Source organism: Colius striatus, chromosome 1, assembly GCF_028858725.1.
Source record: "Colius striatus isolate bColStr4 chromosome 1, bColStr4.1.hap1, whole genome shotgun sequence".
In the NCBI taxonomy this organism is placed as follows: domain Eukaryota; kingdom Metazoa; phylum Chordata; class Aves; order Coliiformes; family Coliidae; genus Colius; species Colius striatus.
The window spans coordinates 152,962,061-152,983,555 of NC_084759.1; the positions used below are offsets into that span (position 1 = coordinate 152,962,061).

Below are 21,495 nucleotides of genomic sequence, written 5' to 3' on the forward strand. Positions count from 1 at the left end.
TTTAGATAGCAAACCCCAAAGTGTCTGCACTTTACTCAGCCCACTGTTAAACAAAAAACTGCTAATGAAACAAAGTGAAAGCAACAGAATATCCCAAAGCTATCTTCTTATACTAGAAACTTGGTGGAGGTGGTTTGCTAAAAAATAAAAGACCTGAAATAAATTTCTTCATTACCTTAAGTACAAGATTATCTGTTCAGACGTTAACTACATTTGCTCCTCAAATCAATTCCCAAGGGAAACTACAAATTAACAGTGATTAAGGGACCAAAAAAAACAGAACTCAAATCAACAGCGAAACAGGAAGAGAAGGGGTTACGTTGTTGGAAAAGCTAAGTATGGTAGATATAATTAACTTAAAACCTGCTAAGTAAGTTTTACAATACTTGCTTTGTGGCAACTGTTTCATTAAGTCTCTTCCCTCTCCTATAAATATGCCTCATTTTCCCATCAGGACCTCTATCAGATCCCCCCCAGACAACCTGCGTGATCAACAATTTTTATCGCATGAGAAGAGTGTGAAACACATCTTCAAAAAATTAACGTAAGCATTATGTTTTCTTTCAGGACAAAGTAATACATACTTTTTAAAAGGTACATATTTTCATTTACAGGGAAGATATATGAAGATGTCTGCCCCTGACCATGCTAAGCCGAGGTCAAGATGACAACTATTTCTGTATCCAAGTCATTCTAACAAAACCGGTTCTCCTACTGACCTGACCTGGAAGTTCAAGGGGTCAATGAGTTTTGTTATGAAACATGAAGAACTCACAGATCGGACACTGGAACAGCTGAGCTGTATGAGTATTTGTTCCACAGCTATCCAGAGGGAAGAACTGATGTATTTTACATAGAAGTCACATAGTTTCAGTTCTCCGTCCTTATACATCATGTGGCTCTGCATGACCTGAAAGGAGCCCTGCAGCAGTCAAATGCTGTCTACTGAAGTTTATCTACTAAACTCACAGCAACTGACACTTTACATTCCAACTGCAAGTAAAACAAGATTCCAGTTCCAGTTAAACTGATTTACATCCAAGATTATTGCACTGATTCACCAACAGCTCTCTTTTCAAGTGTAAATTCAGATTGACCCAAAACATTCTTCTCCAACACTGCTGTGCCATCATTTCTGGGACAGAACAGAGTGAATTTGTTGAATTTCAGTGCAAAACAGTACAATTTGTCATTCCTAGAAGTCAGCTACAACTTGTTCCTGACAGGAAGAAAACAGAAAGCCTGCCACCTCTTTAGTCTGTGAAAGAATCAGCACTGAGAAGGTGACAACTTTCAAATGGCATCTAAGCAGCATGCTGGGTGGCCCAAAATTTATTATAGGGGTCACGTCTTCAGTATGACAGTTGTTAATCATAGAATGTTAGGGGTTGGAAGGGACCTTTAGAAATCATCTAGTTCAATCCCCCTGTAGGTTCACCTAGATCACATCGCACAGGAACAAGTGCAGGCGGGTCTTGAAGACCTCCTAGGAAGGAGACTCCACAACCCCTCTGGGCAGCCTGTTCCACAAACATTGTCAAACCTTAAATAGACACATATAACAAATGAATTCTGATACATTAAAGCTTCAAGCTTTAATAATATGCCAAGACAATGATTTTTCATGCAAATGTCCAAAAACTTCAAAAAGCAACACATAAGCACTCCTTTTCTTGAAGCAAAACCCTGACCTAAAAGAGAAGCATCCGCCTAAAATCAAAGTATTTACACAAAACGAGAGTATACACACATTAAGGCACAAGTGTTTTGTCACAAGTGTTGTGACAATGCTTTGGCAAGCATTAAGTAACTGTATACAAAACTGCACACTCAAACTTGTTCACCAAACTTCAAAACCAGCTGTCGTCTGAACTATCTCAGACTTGACAAAAGCATTTACTCCAATGTATTTGCGTTAAACTGAGATGGAAATCTCATGGTGGAAAAACATCAGAATTCTCCTCTCTGTGGAAAAAAAAATAAAATGAAACTATCTTGTCACTTCAGATCGTGAAATGCAAGTGTAAGATAAAAGCAAAGACACAACTATCTCTCTCCAAAGATGACAAGAAACTACGTGCTAAAATATGCATTGCAACATATAAACAAAATATTCCTGAATCTCCCAGTGGACAAGGAAAATAAGGAGGGGAAAAAAAAGGACAAAAAAACCAAAGACTCATTAACTGAGATCTAGTCTGCCATATTAAGAATAACAGAACCATATGTTTATTGTTAGTCCCTGAAAATTGAGGCCTATTTGTTATCTAAAGTACAGAAAACACCACTCTCCTAAATTAGTTCTGCTTTTTAAGGAGGACTGGGGTGAATATTTTTTTACTTTTGAGCCTTCAACCCCCCCCCCCCCAAGTCCCAAGTTATATACAGTAATACCATTGTATTTATTCCTGCCAAGCTCAGAAGAAAAAAATAATAACCAAACCCGCAAAAAGCCTTTTCCAAGACAAGATTCCTTTAAATAGCAGATTCGAGAGTATCAAGCTCTAGGCCTCTGCATTGCCATAGGCAAGTCCTGACTGCTACGTAAGCTTGGTCAATACTTGCTAAGTGTGGTCCAGGGCCACGTCTACCTAGATGACCCTCCTGAGTATGCAAGTCCCTGGCACGACAGCAGTTTTCAATCCCATTTCCTCTTATGATAAACCTGAGAAGGCAACTTAGATAAAAGATCTTTCACCAACTGCCATATTTCCAGTAAGTCCAGAAGGAGCAATGACAAGCAGAAGGGCAGATCATTCAACCACCCTTGCCAGGGCCACCAAGACCTTTGTGGCTCGAGGGAGAGATGGTGGGGGATGGGGATGGGGGGGGGGGGAGGGGGTAGGGTAAAGAAGGCTGGCAGAAAATAAATTAACGGAAGAGCATTGAAAATACCTTAAAAATGAAAGCAGGGCACACACAAATGATGGAAAAGCTAAATTTAACCCCCGTAATAAATCGCTTTTTACTAACAATATTTTCCAGCTTCCCCTCCACAGGACAATTTTGGGGGGAAAAAGCTCCCTCAACATAACAAGCAGAACGCGTCTCCCCTCGTCCCCACGGCTCCTCCCCGGCCTTCCCTTCCCCCTCCCCAGTCCCCAACGCAAAGGCCCACCGCCCCGCTTCATACTGGCCCACGCCACGGCCACCCCCCCGCCCTCGCCCCAGCCCCCCCTTACCCGCCGCGGTCTCGGTCGCGGCCCCGGTCCCCGAAGCCTCTCATCGCACCCGGAGGGGTGGGAGAGAGGCAACGGAACGCCGGCCGTGGGGACGGCGAGGGACTGGGGGTACGGGGAGAGGGTCCAGCCAGAGGCGGCTGTGCCTCGGAGGATTCGCTTTGCGCCACCTCGCTTCTTTGGTGGGATACAAAAGGAGAAGAAGTGGTCAGTGGGTCAGAGACCCGCTGGACGTCAGCAGAGGGAACGGCGGGGCTCTCGGTCGGCTCCAGGGCCCGTGAAGTGTGGAGACACCAACGTCTTCTTCCTCCGGGCTCCCGGCACAAAATGGCTGCCGCCGCCCCAACCCGCTTCGGTTACGTTACGGGCGGCCCAATGCTGCGCAAACTGCGGCCCTCGAAAATATCTACGCCTATTCCCGGAAGCCAACTACGCCCTCAGCGCGCTGGGCGGGAATGCTACTCCGGCCGGCAGGCAGGCAGGCTACGGAAGATTCGTAGCGTTCTTCACTGAGGAGGCCCCCGCGTGAGGAAGGGAGGGAGGAGAGGAACGCTCTCGCTATTCCTCAAAGTCTGCTGCGCAAGGAGTCGGCCCCGTAACTCTTTCTGGGCGGTAGCGAAAGCCAAGGCCGAGGCGTACGTTACGTAAGGACGGGGCGTACGCAAGTTGCGTAACTCGGGCTGGCGTAGGGCGAGAAGCTCCTGTGAGTTTCGCGTAAAATTCTTCCGCGAGTCGTGCCGGCAGAGTTGGCGGAGGGTCGGCGGCTTACGTGAATGTTGCGGCGTAGCCGCGTTTGGAGAATACGGCCTTTCGCCTACGCGCCCGCTGCCCCGTGGGGGTTGTAGCGGGACCGAGGAGGACAATAACGGGAGCGCGGCGCGGGGGCACGGCCCCGCACGACGCCGCGGAGACGGCTCCCTCGGCTGCTCCGCGCACGCCGCACCCGTCCCGCGGGTTCAGGCTTTTTCTTCCAACCCTGGCAACATTGTTAATGGAATCTTGGTACGGCGCTGGGGTAGGAGCGGCAGTGATGGCAGCCATGATGTTTGGTTTTGCCTGAGCGCCGGCAAGACGGGAGAGAGCTGGAGAGCCGGCTTCAGCATGGGTCACGCCGGCAGCCCCCGCGGCTGCGGGAGGCTCAGCCTCTCCTGAAGGGAAACGCGGTGGGGTGTTACTGCAAGTGGTCGAAGAAACGACTTGAAGTACCACAAAGACACTGGGCATGGCATAGACCCTGTGTTTATGGCCTGCCAACATTTAACGTCCCAAAACAAAGAGGCTCCTAGCTTAAAACATAAAAACAAGCCACGAGGCAATGACGTGGCACAGGCTGCAAATCCTTCTGTTCCGTGCTGATGTTTCTAGCACCTACCAATGAGTGGCTAGTCAGCCCTGGCGCCAGGAGCCGTGTGTGGTGGGCAATCTCTGTGCACCAGCTAAACCAAGCCTTGGCCCGTGCCACGGTCGTGCTGCTGGCAGTGCTTTCTGGTCCACCGGATTACCAAAAATCAGTTACATTGGTGGAAGAGAAAGCAAGTCCGTTTCAAACCCTTGGAATAAGTAACTAGGCCTGGAACAAGACAAGTTGTTTACTGTTCTAGTTTTGTTTGCTGTATATATGTATGGCATATGTGAGAAAGCAAAAAGCAATCTTGGTGCTTAAAATAAAACATGGGAAGAAACTTGGGCCTTTCTAAGTGGGTGGAAAGGAGTCGAGTAAGACTGAAAGCTGTCCCTGTAAGCTCTGCCTGACACTCTGGTACTTGGCCATTAGGTAAGAATGCCTGGTGTGGGAAAGACTGGCACATGCAAGGAGCTAGATGTTATGTTAAATGACAACAGTGATCCATTCCTGGCTCTCAGATCAACCAGCCTCCCTGCTGTTGTCTCTCTAGACCTCTGTCTGCTGTAAAAAACAGTGCAGGAGCAATATCAAATATATGTTAAGAAACCACTCAAAGAAGATAAACTCTCTAGCTCTGTCACAAGGTAAACCATGGCTACAGTGTCAGGCTTTTCTTGGATGAGCTTCTGTCCATCGCTGCCTGTTTACTTCATGTTGTCTTACATGCATTAGTTAATCTAAACAAAAAAAATCTTGTATGGGTGAGGCCAAGCTTTCTAAGCAGACACCAAAGTTAGACCCATTCTAATGAACGCTTTTGTACAAGAGAACAAAGCAAGGCCTACTCTTAAAGCATTGTTACGTTTATTTTAAAGCAAGCAATTCCATGAGCCCTGGCACTAATGCAAACTGAATGGTTATCTTGTCCCCAGTCACCTATTTGTAATGGACATAAGCTGGAACGTGAAAAGTTCCACTTAAACATAAGGAGAAACTTCTTTCCTGTTCAGGCGAGGGAGCCCTGGCACAGGCTGCCCAGGGAGGGTGTGGAGTCTCCTGCTCTGGAGGTTTCCAAACCCAACTGAACACGTTCCTGTGTGACGTGGTGGAGGTGAACCTGCTTTAGCAGGGGGTTGCACTGAATCATCTCTGAACGTCCCTTCCAACCCCTACTATTCTATGATTCTCTTCAGTCCCAGATTCTCCTATTGCCCCTCTCATGACACACATCTCTGGCTGGTTCAGAGCTGTGCAAGCTGAGCAACAAATGCCTTTCCCTCAGTGTGTCAGTGTCAGCCCCTCTCCCCTATCTAGTCACTGGCTTTACTTTCTTCTGGTTTGTAATAATACTATTTAATAATAATCTTTAATATCCAAACTTATATTAAGAGACTGGAAAGGCCTTTATGTAAAGTTTGTTTCTTTAGAGAATTAAACAAAAGATTTTGAAACATTGGCTTGCACCTGGTTGATCTGTCTCATGAAAGATCAATGAGATTATTGAGAGCAGGGTTTGATTCAAAGCACTCAAACATAAGCAGAGGGCTACTCTAATCAATAACCTTTATTTTAAACTCTAATAAGAACAGCTTTAAAACATTCTCTCTAAAAAGTAGAAAATTATAAATAAAAGTACAAACATTACCCAGTCAAGCTAAACATGCCTAAAACCACATTATTTAAAGTAACTTGTTCCTCTACGATACATGAGGGTCCGTCAAGTTCTTGGACTGCTGCTCCCTGCCACTGCCTTTTCCATCTATCTGTGTCAATTCTGTAACTGAGTTTATTCTAGTTCTGTTCCATTTTGCACTGCTAAATCCTATCACGTGGACACTCTCTTTGAAGGAAACGCAAAGAGTATATTAATCTCACATGAAAGGACAGCTTTGATTTTCATAAAGTACAGGAAAAGGATTCTTTGAACCATTCACAAGCTTTTTTCTCAGATCTTTGCTGAAAACTCAGTTGAAAAACAAAGACTTTAAATGCACTAAATTCTGTTAAGATCAACATAACAGAGTTCATCCCAATGTTCTCCCAAAATACCTCAAATGGTTCTCAAAGGATAGACGTGCAGCCAGGCAGCTGGTGACCTTCCATAAATCTCCATCCCAGCTGCCAGGGTGGGTTTCACCTGTACATTTACATTGGTTTTCTGCCTATTCTTTGGCATCTCCAATCCCTCCAGCAGTTATTGCAAACGTGGCTTCATTTTCAGGCATCTCAGGGCTGGGGTGGAAAAAAGGAACAAGAAACTTGTGGGTTCCACCATGTGAAATGCAGTTGTGAAACAAGTCCCCAAAATAGTGCAAGGATAAGCAATGTGGAATCCTACATCACCTTTACATGCAAACTGTAGAACATGATCTGTATTATCAGGATGAGGAAATGTGAACTCCACCTCTTGGAAGGTGACAAACACGAGGGAGGGGAATGGAGAGGGTGCAGGAGAAGGAAAGATTCTGTTTGTGCAAACTCTCATTTTAATTTCTCAGTTCCTGACCAGAAACACTGGTCTCTCTGTGCAGTTCCACTGAGGTGGCTTAATAACTTGTGTCTGCCAGAGCTTACCAGGTAAAGAAATACTAATTGTGTCAGCAAAACTTAGTAATTTAACAGCTCTGGAATTTTCCTGCCAAGGGACCACCAGTCTCACCACAGTATTTGATGGTCTCCTTTAAGAGATGAGCATCTAGCAGGATTTGTGATGAAAGACAAGGTAATTTAATGTCTGCGATGTGCAAGAAAACGTTAAGTCTGTCTGTTAGTTTGTCCTGTCAGGTTTGCTCTTAACTCACCATCCAGAAACGTGATTAGTTTGAAAGCATGAACTGCCTGTCAAGCTGTGAACTTTGTCACCTTCTTGCTACTCCTAACACAGCTTTATTCCCGTGAAGGAAAGGTGATTTACCTGTCGTATATCTTTGCAATACGCAGCTCCCCTCTCCCTTTCCTCAAACTAATCCTGGTAGTTGAAGCATGAGCGAGAATGTGACCCCCAATGGGCTTTTTTGGGTCTGCCTGAAAGCTGAATTAGCAAGAAAATTGTGATGATTCACTGTGCAAATTCCAAAGGTAAATACTGTGATTAATTGTCAGATGAGGCATATTGAACTCAGTAGTGAATAACAAATTGATAAATATGTATTAAAAAGGACTTCAACACGTTTGCCTAATGATAGGATGTTTAAATGTTCAATGCTGGCATAATTTTCCTCTTGTTACATTCAAGAGGCTCAAGAAAGACATTCAAAGATAAGCTGCTCCAAAAGAAAATGGGAGGAAGGTGTGCTTTTTCAATGCTTTTTATGGCTTGTTCTCTTTTGTCTCACTGAAAGAACCCACCATGCCAGGCAGCAGATAACTAAAAAAAACCTCACTATGAAAACACAGAAACGTATAGGTGTCATTGATGAATGATTTGTTGAATCAGAGGGACCAATGACCAATCTGAACCTTCATTTTGGTGCCTCTTGCTCCACACAATCCCAGTTACTCATCCCTGTTAAGCATGTAATATAAAAGAGAAGGGTTTTTCGCTTGTTTGTTTTAATGGGAGATAAAAAGTATCTTACGTCATAGTTGCTCCCGGATCAGCAGTCATCTGGTTGGTCACGAACACAGCCACATTATATTCTGCAACAGAAAAGAATGCAAAAAAAGGTGGAATGTACCCAGTGAGAATTCCAAAATATATCCTCCATCTGTGGTAAAAGCGAAGCTGTTGCTGAAGCACTTCAAATTTCAAATGAAAGAGAAGCCAATATTCTTTATGTCTGATGGCTGGACTTAAATCAGGAGACAGCCTAAATTTGCTCCTGTGTGACTGCAGCTGTAATACTTATGCCAAAAATGAGTACTTTTCAGCATTCCACTGAACAAGTCTTTCTCAGTTCTTGTCTTCTCCGTTGGCTCCCGGCCTTCAGCCCCCTCTCTCTTCCTTTATCTGTTTGCTTATTCTTTTTTATTTACTGCATGAAAAAAAACTCATCAATATTTCTAGAATCCCATTCCTCCTGTCATCATCCCTCAGAGCACTGGGAATGTGGCAACAGGCACAGGTTTTTCACATGTCTGTGCCTTCACCCTTTCTCGTGTATGTAAACAGTCGAAATTTGGGGAAGACAATTTCTCTTACTGGATACTTGTCCAGTTCTAAAACATTTTCTCTCATTTAGGACTTGTCTTAACAGTATTTCTAGGAAGACTCTAAATGTTGAATAGTTCTAAAGATTCCTTAATCTGTCACCCTGAAATACTATCTTACCAGTTTAATCTTTTTGGTAACTGACAGAGGTGTACAGTGAGGAAAGATTCCAAGATGGGTTGTTGAGTCTCCTCCTCTGGAGGCATTCAAAACCCACCTCCACGAGTTCCTGTGTGACCTACTCTAGGTGGTCCTGCTCTGGCAGAGGGATTGGACTAGATGATCTCTCGAGGTCCCTTCCAACCCTTAAGATTGTGTGATTCCCGGGCCAATGCCTGACTGGTAACACACTCAGACTACTAGGTGGGTGTGCTAACCAATAGCTACTGTTTCAGTAACTCCAGTCCATGTTTTCCAAATTTTGCAACGTTTCCCTTACCTTCTGATATTTTTTGGAGCCTTGACAGCATCTGAGCGAGTTTCTGTTGTCGTTCAGCCAACTCTCCGCGACCACTGAAATCCACACGGAAAAGGGCCATTATGGAGTCAATGATCTGCATGGTAATTATGCCAGATAAGTAAACATAGTGAAAGAAAATAGGAAAACTTATTCTGAAAGCAGTAAGCTTACAAGCAAAAAAAAATTAAATTAAGTCTTGTACCAATAGCTTGAAGATACCAGCTTCCTCATGGAACTTGGCTGCTACGTAGTCAAGCAATTCCATCTGATGTTCACCTGATGGGAAGTACAGTTGCCAAGTGAAATTAAGGCCAGAAAGAGCTCTGAAGGAACAAAAGGCCTGAATTTTAAAATTCCACTTGAAGTGTCTGTACCATTTGTATTTTCTCTGCCAGCGGTTTTAAATCCAGTGCCCATTAATAAGCTACCTGTACAATACCCACCAGAGCCTGTGCTTCTGCAGGTTCCAGTTTCCAGCTGTCCAGCTCACAAAATTCTTTTGTGAAAAGCTTTACAACAAAACTATGCATGAAGAAAACTTTTTTTGGTGTCTTAAGAACTGAAAAGTAATATAAACATTTTAATCTAATGTTGAATGAAATGATACAAATTGTGTTAATCTTTGCTGTTCAGGTGAGGGAGCCCTGGCACAGGCTGCCCAGGGAGAGTGTGTAGTCTCTTGCTCTGGAGGTCTTCAAAACCCACCTGGACATGTTCCTGTGTGACCTAATGTAGGTGGACCTGCTTTAGCAGGGGGTTGGACTGGATGATCTCTAAAGATCCCTTCCAACCCCTGCTATTCTGTGATTCATGGTCATATTGTACTCTCAAAATAAAAGTCTAATTTGAGACTTCCTTGAAGTTTTAACACAGTGTTTTGTGACAGAGTGTGTTGAAGCTGTCTCTATTATAAAGTTCTAGTCACAAGACCAGTGAGAGTTTCTCAACACCATTTATAGAATTACCTTGCATACAGGCAATCCTGGTTACATTAATCAGTGTTTCTCTCACTAAGATGCTACACTGAGACTCATCCTATACCCAGCAGAGTTCACGTTACATTGGGCTAAGCTGGAAAACTTAGACTGAGCAAGTCTGCTCGGTGTTTGATACCAGAAGCAAAATGTAAGCAAGCTTACAACCTCTTTTGTTAGCAGCAAAACATTTTGGTTCTCAGTGGGCGGTCTCAGTTAATAAACTGGTAACTAGACATCAAGCCAGTGGCGGTAGCAGCCTTACTAGTATATGCACGTGCGTACAGCACATTGTCAAGTACCGCATCGTGGTCGACACTGAAGCGATCAGCAATGTCACGAAGACGGTCCGGGCGGCTGACAACAGTCAGAGTTAAGGACTTCTCTTTGTACAAGCCATGCTCTGAGAATAATAAAACTCCGTTCCAAAATAGAAATATTTTTTTGGGGGGGGAAGAAGAAGAAGAGTATATTTATTTTGATCCTAGAGAAGACTGATTTCACACTGTCCCACGTACCCTAAAGATAGGTTAGAGCTCAGGATGAGAATTGTTTTGTGTTTAGGGTTTGAGGCGGCGGGGGGGAGGCGACATATGGGTATCTGTGCTCTAGGAATTTATCTGTGAGCAAAACCTATTTATACACAGTCTACCACAGATACAAAACATTAAAAATAGCATTTGGTACTTAGATGTAGCTCTCTTGAAATAAACAGAAAACTTCCTATCACCTGCATCATTATCCAAAAGGTACATTAGATCTCAAAGCAACATTTAAAATAAAATCTGTAGCCTAACTCTAATTCTTCCACTTTGGATTACATCAAATGACAGAGAAAAAGGACTCAGTGCATCGTGGGCCACTGCAACGGGCTACCCAGGCTTTCTGGTTTTACATGGATGAAGCTCCCCAAAGCCTCCTGCTTGCTTATAATGAAACTATCTTTCCAGTCCATTCTACCTGTAGCGTTGAACAGTCCAAAAGATACAAAGTGTTTTCGGTATCAATGAAGATAATCTTGCCACCTGTGTAGCCGTTTGGTCCTGGAAGCTGAGCTGTCACTACAATGGATCATAGAAGACCAAAATGAAAAAGTAGAGAAACCACTTCCTTGTTATTAGTTTTCAATAGACTATGGCTGTTTATCCGTATCACAAAGATCCACTAGATTTAATCAAAGTGGAAATCAGGAGCGTCTCAAATCTCACTGCTATCTTGAGAAGAAACTCAAGGTGCTTTTCTCAATTGGAGGTCAGATGAGTTTTAATTAACGGCGTCAAAATTGTGTTTGACTCAGTGCTATCACTAAATCTATATATTTTATATTGAAAATAGGTAAGGATGTTATTAATAAACCCTTACACTGAAAGCATCCTCTTAATCCCCTGCCCAAACTAACGGTATTGATTTAGCAGGTGTTTGAGGGGTTTTTTTTTCCAACTGTAACTCATACGATCAAAAATTCTTTGGATATGGATTTTTCCCCATATGTAGATAGTTACTGATTGTGAATTTAGTCTCTTTGGAGTAATTCAGCCAGAGTACTCAATTGAGTTGTAATCATGCCCGTAAAAGGGTATGACTCTGCCGACCGTTAGACTGTAACTGAACAGAACAGGCCTTATTTTTCCAGAAGGTGCCATAATTTCCTTTATAACATAGAGTTCATTTAAGGGAATGTCTGGTAATTATATTCCAGCAGCATTAATAGTCATATTAGTTCTTATTTACTATTTACACATTGAGAGATATCGCTGGGAAATCAGTCTTGCTGTATTTGGCATTGCCCAAATACAGTGACTGCTAAAGTCTTTGTCCAGTTACTGTCAGACAACCTTTCAGTGCCCTTCCACAATGTCATATTCTGCAAAACCCGTTGAAAGCAGAAAATTAAAAGAGCTTCTGAGGAAGAATCTTGCTGTTGCCCTTTTCCAAGCACCTGTAACCCATATTTGTGCTCTGGAAAAGCTTCCAGATGGTGTGTTTCACTGGTTTCTCTAAAACAGTCTATGAGCTTCTCCCTCCTTATGGCAAAACCCACATCAGTGTGAGCAGCATTAAAAATTAATCATTTCTATGAGAGCTCTCTAACACAATTAATACAGATAAGAGTCACCAAGGTCTGTTTCACTACATTTCTGGAGAGAAAATATTACGTCTTGCCTTTATGTGTTGAATTCTGATATAGTTGCAAAGAATGTATTAACTGAGAAGAAACATCTCTCTCTTTTAAGGTATCAGACCTACCACAAAGTGTGTGAGATAGCTGGGTTTTGCCTGTCCGGAACTCTGTTAAATAAAGGGGATAAAAAAAAGGTCAGGGTTTCTGTTTCTGAGTTTGCCAGCTTCAGGAAATACTGCAGTTGGAAGCACTCTAACTTACAAAGTTCACCTCTATCTCTACCTTTTAAAATCATTTAATCCCAATTTATAAGTCATACTCTGTTCAGTAGAAATGTGTTAAAAACCAATATGCTTTGATTTGATCGTGCTCAACTGCAAAGGTCATTTATTCTTTCCTATGCAGCAGCTGAAACCATGTGGCACCTGTGGAAAAGCGTTAAGGAGGAAGGGGGAAGAAATGGTTGATTCCACTGACCTGACCCAGTTTCATTTTCAGTGAAATGATCAAGGAGAAGCTTATGAGTTTATTAAACTCATTATATCAAATCATTTTAGTCTCCAGTTTCTTTTCTAAAGGGAGGAGTGCTGTGTTATATGAACCCTCGTTGAAGTGTTAACCACTCACTGGACAAATTTACTCAATAGTGATTTCAAATTCTTATCTGAAAGATAATGTAGTCTAATTAAGTAAGATCTCTTTTGTGGCAGTTTTGTTACTGGAAAGGAACTCAGGTTACATTAGAGAGACCTTTCCTATACACCACATTAGTAACAGTATTAATAATGCTATGTTGTAGCTTGCTCCAAGTCTAATGATTACTCAGCTCAAAGGTAGTCTGCAAGCAAATTAAAAGGAAAAATGGGAAAACACTAAGAGAAGGGGATTATTTCTTTTTACCCTCATGTAGGTACTCATCTTTATGTTCCAATGTGCTGTTTGGCAGAAGTAATCCCCCTTGATTTAAAATCTAGCCAAGCTGCAATTTTTTGTTCAGTAGGACTCACTGAATGTGGTTTTCTCACCTCCAAAGGCCTCAGTGATTGCCATGCTTTCAATCCCACCACCCAGAAGTTTACTAGAGAAAGGGAGAGGATTATGATACAGTTAATCCCACAAAATCACAAGAGGGAAGTAAAAAGCAATCATTTATGCTACTTTAAGAGAAGTTATTTCTGCCCTAAAAGACCTTCACTTGATGCATTAAAGTACATGGCACTAAATGATCACTCATTTATAAAGAATTAACTCTATCTTAACCTCTTTTTCTCTGTGTAAAAGAAAGGTCTATAGAAATTATTACTGGAAAGAAGAGATAAAAGACATTTTAATGGATATTATCTTTTCAAAGATCTCAAGGGAAGTCTTGAAGATTTATCATTTTGCCCTGAACCCTGCAGGTTGTTTCAACTAGGTGGAAAAAAATATTATACATTTGGGATTTCTGGATGCAAGCTCCTTATTTACAATGCCAGTGCAAAGCCCAGTTTCCCCTCAGAAATGGAGCTGTTTTTGTTGCTTACTGATGCAGGCATCTTTGAGCCAGGACTAGCTCACATGCAAGGTAAACCTAGGTGTTCTAGCTGAATATTTATTCCTTTATGCTCTTCTGTCTCATCAAAGACAATGCATATAATTACTGGAACAATTTGGGATAAGGAAGGATTTAAGTAGAGATACGCTTACTCAAATTCCTGGCTGCCGGTAGTAATGTGAAATACCATCTTCCGTTTTTCACTGTACTCAAAGGCTGTCAGGAAGCCTGGTTCCTAAGGAAGACCAACAAGAGCACAAGAGGTTTATTTTAGCTTTAACCTGAAGGTAAGCTGCAAAGTCCCACAAAATATCTTCTCACAACCCTAGCCTCATTTACACAGGTTGGATATGAAAAGCACCACGGCATTCATCTGGTTGTTGGAGAGTATAACGTATTGGCTCTTTAGAGTAACAAGCAAAATAAATTTCCAAATTATCTTGGTGATGTGGCAAAAAAAAATCATAGAATCATTTTGTTTGGAAAAGACATTTAAGACCACTCACCTCACACTGCCAAGCCCACCAGTAAAACATGTCCCTCAGCATCTCAGCTACATGGCTCTTAAATAAATGGGGACCACCACCTCCCTGGGCAGACCGTTCCAGCATCTAGCAACACTCTCAGTGACAAAGTTCGTCCTAATCTCAAAACCAACCCTCTCCTGCTGCAACTTGAGGCCATTTCCTCTTGTCCCATCACATGTAACTTGAGAGAAGAGACTGACCTCCACCTCACTACAACCTCCTTTCAGGTAGCTGTAGAGAGCGATTGTGTCTCCCTTCAGCCTCCTCCAGGCTTAAACAGCCCCAGCTCCTTCAGCTGCTTCTCATCAGATGTGTGCTCTAGACCTCTCATCAGCTTTGTTGCTTGCCTCTGGACATGCTCCAGCACCTCAACATCCTTCTTATAGTGAGGGGCCCAGAACTAAACAGAGTATTTGAGGTGCAGCCTCACCAGTGCCAAGTACAAGTAGACAATCAGTTCCCTGCTCCTGCTGGCCACACTATTTCTAATCCAAGCCAGGATGCCTTTGGCCTTCTTGGCCACCTGAGCACACTGCTGGCTTATGTTCAACTGGCTGTTGACTAACATCCCCAGATCCTTTCCCACCTGATAGCTCTCCAACCACTCTGTCTGAAGCCTGTAACATTGCATGGGGTTGTTGTGTCCCAAGTGTAGGACCCAGCACTAGGCCTTGTTAAACCTCATACAATTGGCCTCAGCCCATCACTCCATCCTGGCCATGTTGCTCTGTAGAGCCTTTCTGCCCTCAAGCAGATCTACAAACCCGCCCAGCTTCACATCATCTGCAAACTTACTGAGGGTGCACTCGATCCCCCCCATCCAGATCATCGATAAAGATGTTAAATAGAACAGGCTTTCTGTTCAGAGAAATGTTGCATAGCATTTTGGAGAGACCAGCATAAGTTTATCAGGAAAGTGATTGGCTTACAATAAGTTTGTTTGCAGCTTCTTTAATCTTGTCCACTTTGGCCTCTGAAAGCCCTTTTACATTGCACAGTGCCCGTCTCGTGGTCATCTGGATCCCTTTGATCGTGCAGATCCCCACTGACTTCAGTTTTTTAATATCTGCTACATTCTGTTGGAGAAAGTTCCTCTCTGTGAGTACTTGTGACAGTTAACTAGAAAGAGAAGTAAACCTTTGAAACATTTTAGTATACATTCAAATGCATGTGTATTTTCATCAAGAAATAAACAAGATTTACAGTAAACTCTTGCTTATGTAGTTTGTGACAGAATCGCAGAATCTTAAGGGTTGGAAGGGACCTCATCTAGTCCAACCCCTCTGCCAGAGCAGGACCACCTAGAGTAGGTCACACACAAACTCGTCCAGGTGGGTTTTGAATGCCTCCAGAGAAGGAGACTCCACAACCCATCTGGGCAGCCTGTGCCAGTGCAAAAAGCACTGCAACAGCAACAAAAGAAAATCTGGAGTAACGTTGGTGTGAGGGATCAGGGTGGAGAGAACAGATCTTGGTGCTTTTGAGAGAAAAGCATCTTGAGTCCATTTGTATTTACCTATTGCTGTTCAGTCTCTCTTAGACCCAAGCTGGTAGTAAAGAAACAGTTTAGATTGTTTCAGATAGCCCAACCTAATAAACCCTGTAACACTCAGTCTGTCCTTGGTGTCTTACCACAGATAATCTATAAAGCAGATAATCTGCTTGTGGATAATTGGGAGCTGACTGTGCTGTTTCTATGTGTTCACAGACTTCCAGTTGAAGACACACGTGTCCTCCAGATCTGTCACTTTGGACTGGAATCAGCTAGTAGATTTGTTCATGAATTGAGTACAGCATGACTTCAGACAGCACCCCACTGACACATTTTGCCTCCCCTCACCTCATTTTATGACTCTGACGTCACTGGAAACTTAAAGGCAAGCAACAGATTACTCACAAGAATAGGTGCAATGTGAAAGGTGGAGGATAATACAGACATCTACCATTTCCAGAGTTTTTCTTTGGAAAAAAAAAAAAAGAAGCTATGAACTGGATGTATCATCTATTTATCTAGAGTGTGTGGGCGCATGGGACGTAAGAAGGGAGGAGGGCTATGTGAAAAATTAGTCATGTTCATTTGGAAGCTTATTTCTCATCCTGTGGTGGTTTTTGATTATTATATCAATAGGGATGGGTGAGGTAAAAATCAGTCAAGAATAAAAAGGAATCTTCCACTCAAAATAATATAACAATCAGCAATATAAAAAGGACTGAGCTGGTTTGTTGTGTTTGTCTATTAAGACAATAGACTACTGCTGCAAAGAACATTTTTCTAGACCAAAACTTTAAATGCATTACCCTGCTTCTGCATTTCTTCAGAGGCTGTCTTTCTGATCCGGTCACACTTCAGGCTGTTCTGCATTACAAAGCTCTGTGTGGTAGACCTGATTATCAAAGTTCTTGTTCTCTGCCACACAGATACACCTTTTACCAACAGCTTACATACCAGCCCAGGTCTGAGGATACAGGCCTCCTCAGACTAGAGCTCAGTACTAGGAAGCATTCAACAATACTCCTGGCTTAACATACTGACACACCTGCCCCCTCACACCAGCTGCTTGTCTTGATCCTCCACTTTCCACCAACAGCAGCAGACTGCAATTTACAAATGAAGAAGCTAACCCACATTTTTTTTTTGTTGGGGTAATTTTTAGACTAATGGATTGATAAACCCAGTTCACAGGGTTGGCCACAAAAGCTAATGTGCCAGAAGGGATAGCATGCCCTAGAGGCAGGAACATGCAGCAACAACTTTGAGGTCACAACACCTACCAAACACTTTTGGGCATCAAAACACAGCCTTGGTTGTGCTAACTTGATTCTCTTTGTAGTCACATATCTAGTAAATATTTCTCTACTTGTAGGGAAAAAAATCTAAATCCATAAAAACACTTTCTTTAAGAAAGTGAATTTAATGTATGGGCCCTCATATGTTCACACAAAGATTTCAACTGGCACAGCCAAGAACAAAAACTTCCCCTGGGGTGTGAGAATAAGCACTTGGAAAGAAGAATAAAATAAGAAAAGCAGCAGGAAACCCTTATTAAATCAGCAGAACAGCCTAAGTCATTATTCTTTATTTTCAGGATCTTTCATACCTGAGTATCATTTGCTACATACCATGCCTCAATTAATATTGACAGGCTCGTGCAGCTCCCTTCCAGCTCATTAGGTCTTAACACAAGAATTTGTGTATTTTTCCTGTGTCACCTCATAGTTCGAGCTCCCAACCTCGTGATTCTTTTTCAGAACTCTCTTTAAAACTGCCAATGAATTGCCAATTTAAAAAAGCTGACAACAATTACACAGCTGACACGCTGAGCCCAGCAACCATAGTGCTGACCAGTGCTGTCTCATTGTGTCTGCGTCATCCCCACCTGTATCTGCCTGTAGTCATTTATACTAGAGGTTAAATCTTACTAAAACAAACAAAAAAGAAGTTGGGCAAACCCAACTTTTTATTCTGCTTCCATAACACTGAATATAGGAGGGTTTCTATCCGTGAGCCAGTTCCTGAGTAAACATATAATAATAGTAGTTAAAATAAATAGGTGGTGTTTATGTGATAATGATGATGATGATGATTATAGGAATTCATATTGTATGAAGAAAACTAACCACTTATTTCTCTAGCTACTAATATTTCCCTCACTCCCACTCTATCCCCTTCTCCAGCAGGCTAAAAACATTACAGCAACAATTGTCACAGTGTGATTTCACAGGCACCCAAAATGCAGGAGTAATTACAAAGATTGGCAGGAACAGGAAGTAATCTATCACACAGTTTTCAAATAAATTAGCAAGTAGTTGGTTTTTCAAGAGTGCTGGGTGCTAAATACTTTGAATATCTTGCCACTTTATTTAGGAACATGATGGGAATGAGGTTTTTCTGAAAGCCTGTCTTATCACCAAAGGCAAAATTTTCTTTCACATGACTGATTTGGAATTTATTGCAAGGAGGAATTTCAGTTATTTGTACCAATGTGTATATGCTTTTGGAAATAAGATTACAATAGCTTTACATGGATGGTCCTGTATTGTAAATACTTACGATTCCGTGCTTCTGTAGTAGGTCAATGTCCTGAAAAAAGGATTCCTTAAAACAAACAAAAAACCCAGAAAATATTAAAATAGATTTTTCTTTTTCTTGTAACTACATCTCACTATGTGTCTGTTTAAATTTTTGAACATTTAAATGATTTCCCTTAATAATACATAACTTGTTGGACTACCCAAATAAGCAAAGCCACAGTGAGCCAAAAAGGCCTACACGTTTCCTATCACTTTCTTCATAAAGCATATCTTCACAAGCAAGCAATCCTCTGCTGTGCTAATAAAACTTGTGTTATTATCAGCAGCAGCATCTTGGGGTTTTTTCCATCACCGTTCCTTAGTATTTTCAGGCCGAAGACCATTCCTCAGAAGAATAAAATGAACTGATAATCCCCCCGCATGTAATACACAAGTATGAAATACAAAGAAATAATGATAATACCATTAAAAACTGTGCATAACTTTTGAAAGGTTAATGAAGAGTACTTAAAGAGCAAGGCTATTCAGGGACAAGGAGAATAAGATTTTCTTGGTATTAAACTGGAACAAAATGTTAAAGGCATTGAACTCTCTTGGGGACCTCTTGTCTGTCTATGGGTTTCCTAACACTATCAAAATACTTTCAAATAACATTTGCTGCTCATATTTTTCAATCAACTGTAAATTTACCTCATCATCCTGGTATCCTGGTTCTTCTTGGACTACTTGATCCTCCATGGCCTTCATCATAAAAGAGCAGGCAATAAAGTATTGATCACTACTGGAAAATGCAAACAAAGATACTATTGGTGTGGCAGTAAATGAATAAATGACTGTAAAAAGACTTTTAAGAAGTCCTTGATCTAGAGAACCTTTTGCTGCCAGCCCTTATCTGACTTGCCAGGCTAAAAGGAGAAAATCTACTACATTACTCTGAACCAGCTTAGCTAGAAAGCATTTAACAAGTATTAGGAAAGGATATCTCATTTTCTTGGGAGAATCGTGTGTCAGAGTATGAATTTGGCAGTGGGAATGTTCTGGTAACAAAGTCGAAGGCAGTCTATATTTTTATAACAAAAGCCAACGTAGTTGCAGACAGAGCAGGTAATGCAACATCTCTGCTTCCTCATCTTTATGTGACAGAAAGATGACAAAACAGTGTTATTGAGAAGGCTGCAACTCCTTAGTCATATATCTTGAAAGTAGACTATAAAGATGTATTTGTTTTCAAGTCCTTGATGGAGTTCAGAATACCTAATAAATGCTGTAGATGTGCAAGTAATGGCTGTAAGAAGTATGCTTGCATGAAGAGAATAAAAGAATGGTAATAAAAATTGGAGGCTTTTATTACGCAAAAATATCTAGAGAGAGCTTATTTCATGGTTTTTCATGGCAAACTTGCCATATCCATACTCCACTACAGTTTAATTCCCTTCTTTATGTGACCTCCTACAAACAAGGCCTGGAACTGGGATAGGCACTTACTGATAGCATGGTTAAATAAAGGCAAAATATGACCTCCTTAAATTTTATAAGAGAAACAAATACAAAACACTTCCTTAGAAAGATGCTCTTGTAACCTGCTGTGCCATTTTTGTGTTTTTATAAATGGATGGGTTGCCTTAGGAAAATACATGATGGGCTGTGACAGAGGATGTTGAAATTCAGACCAAATATCTGCAAATAGCACTTTTTTCCCCTTTTTTTCAGTTTCTAACACCTGCCCAACTTGCTTGCAAGAACCTTGAGCTGGTTTTGAACTGGCAGAAACTGGTAGCTGAGAGAGTATGGGCCCTGTGTGAGGGGACAGGAGACCGTCTGACCCACCCCGAGGGGACCACGGTGGAATTTCATATTTATTGACTCAGAGGAAAATAAACGGTTAATCATATATCAACACACAGATTTATCTGGCTTTTCCTTGCCAGCTGCCTTTTCAGGGGATGTAAATTTCTGTTCCCCCAATGGGTGAGGCACCACACAATGTCCCTCCCCTGCGAAGTCCCGAAATTCACCGCCAAAATGACAACAATAGTTAAAACTGCTCATCCCCGGTCACCTCCGGGAGCGCGGGGCTGCGAGAGGTTACGGGAGGCCACGGCGTAAGGAACTTTGCTCCCAAGGCAGCCCGAGGTGCAGCGGCAGCCGGCCCCGCTCCTCCTCCTCCTGAGGGAACAGGCTGAGCGGCCTTTCCCGCCGGCGGGGGCGGGCCCGCGGCGGGCCGGGCTGTGGGGAAAGCTGCTCTGCTGCCGGAACGTGGCGGCCCACGGGGGCTGCGGGCTCCTGACGGGAATAGCGGCTGCCCCTTTCCTTCCCCCCACCCCCCCCCCCGCCGTGAAATAGAATTGAATTATTGTCTTCTAATGTATTTGCCATCTCTAAGGAATATTGTATTACCCTTGCTTTACAGCATACAGGCAAAGACAGGTTTCTGTACAGCTCAGTTTTATTTCTGTCAGTGCCACATTCACGTCTCCCTGTGGCAGGTGCAGCCATCCCAGCAAAGACCAAAACCTCCCAGAACCCCTCAACCCTTCAAATCATAGCTCTCCCTACTGACTGCTGTCAGGCAGAGACTTTGGGTGAAAGGCAAGGCCCTCGTGCCAATAAGACACTTTGATTGAGGGAAACTTCTAGACTGAGAACCGTATATGCCCACAGGCCAGATTTGACTAGGGTACAAATGGAGCCCTGCTGGGGACAAGTTGAGTCAGTCCTCCTTGGAGCAACGGGTCTGTAGCCAGGGGCTGTCCCCCTGAGTGTAGAGATCTCCCACAGAGACTCCTTGAGGTTGAAAGCCCTCATCTTGTAGGGTGAGTGATTGTGCATTTTGGGTCATCCTTCAGAAGCTGAGGAATTCTGTGGTCAGTTGTGCAGTATTAATTCAGTTCGGCATTCTGAACCGGTAATTGATCAACATTGGTGGAGTTGTGGACAGTAGTTTGGGTAAAACATTGAATATGACTGATGTGATTAGAATAAATATCTCCTTTTTCCATTTTTTTTATTTGATTGTGTGTACCTTCATGATATCAAATTGTCTCAGTCGGCAGGATGTCAACAGAGGAATTGTTATGGAGGCACGGCTGTAGCCCTTCTCCTGTGGATATAAAATGGGCAAAAGAGAAGGGGTCCGACCCAGCAGCAGTCATGGAGAGGATAGAACAATGCT

General features: G+C 42.5%; 2 protein-coding genes across 2 annotated transcripts in view; both read right to left on the minus strand.

Moving 5' to 3' along the window:
* The window catches only part of DDX17 (DEAD-box helicase 17), a 21,476-nt gene extending 17,815 nt beyond the window's left edge, over window positions 1–3,661 (minus strand). Inside the window, exon 1 of the mRNA XM_062012525.1 lies at window positions 3,183–3,661. Within this exon, the coding sequence (XP_061868509.1) occupies window positions 3,183–3,226 (44 nt within the window). The 5' untranslated portion in view covers window positions 3,227–3,661. The remainder of the gene's footprint in view (window positions 1–3,182) is intronic.
* A 3,025-nt stretch (window positions 3,662–6,686) lies between these two features.
* Window positions 6,687–19,070, minus strand: DMC1 (DNA meiotic recombinase 1). Its single transcript, XM_010198061.2, has 13 exons — window positions 19,014–19,070; window positions 18,343–18,387; window positions 15,221–15,367; window positions 13,917–13,999; window positions 13,256–13,308; window positions 12,356–12,397; window positions 11,097–11,169; window positions 10,374–10,465; window positions 9,337–9,410; window positions 9,114–9,228; window positions 8,103–8,163; window positions 7,439–7,555; window positions 6,687–6,756 (listed from the first exon to the last, which is right to left on the minus strand). The coding sequence occupies exons 1-13, from the start codon at window positions 19,068–19,070 to the stop codon at window positions 6,687–6,689; spliced, it is 1,029 nt and encodes a 342-aa protein (XP_010196363.2).
* Between the last annotated feature and the right edge of the window lie 2,425 nt (window positions 19,071–21,495).

What these genes read in the sequence shown, in the direction of transcription:
- DMC1 (XM_010198061.2), bottom strand. Translation starts at nt 19,070, where the DNA reads ATGAAGGCCATGGAGGATCAAGTAGTCCAAGAAGAACCAGGATACCAG. An exon ending in ATTGATACCGAAAACACTTT is followed by an intron (nt 10,466 to 11,096) that starts GTATCTTTTGGA and finishes GACTGTTGTCAG; the next exon opens with CCGCCCGGACCGTCTTCGTG. An exon ending in ATTGCAAAGATATACGACAG is followed by an intron (nt 6,757 to 7,438) that starts GTAAATCACCTT and finishes TTTCCACCCCAG; the next exon opens with CCCTGAGATGCCTGAAAATG.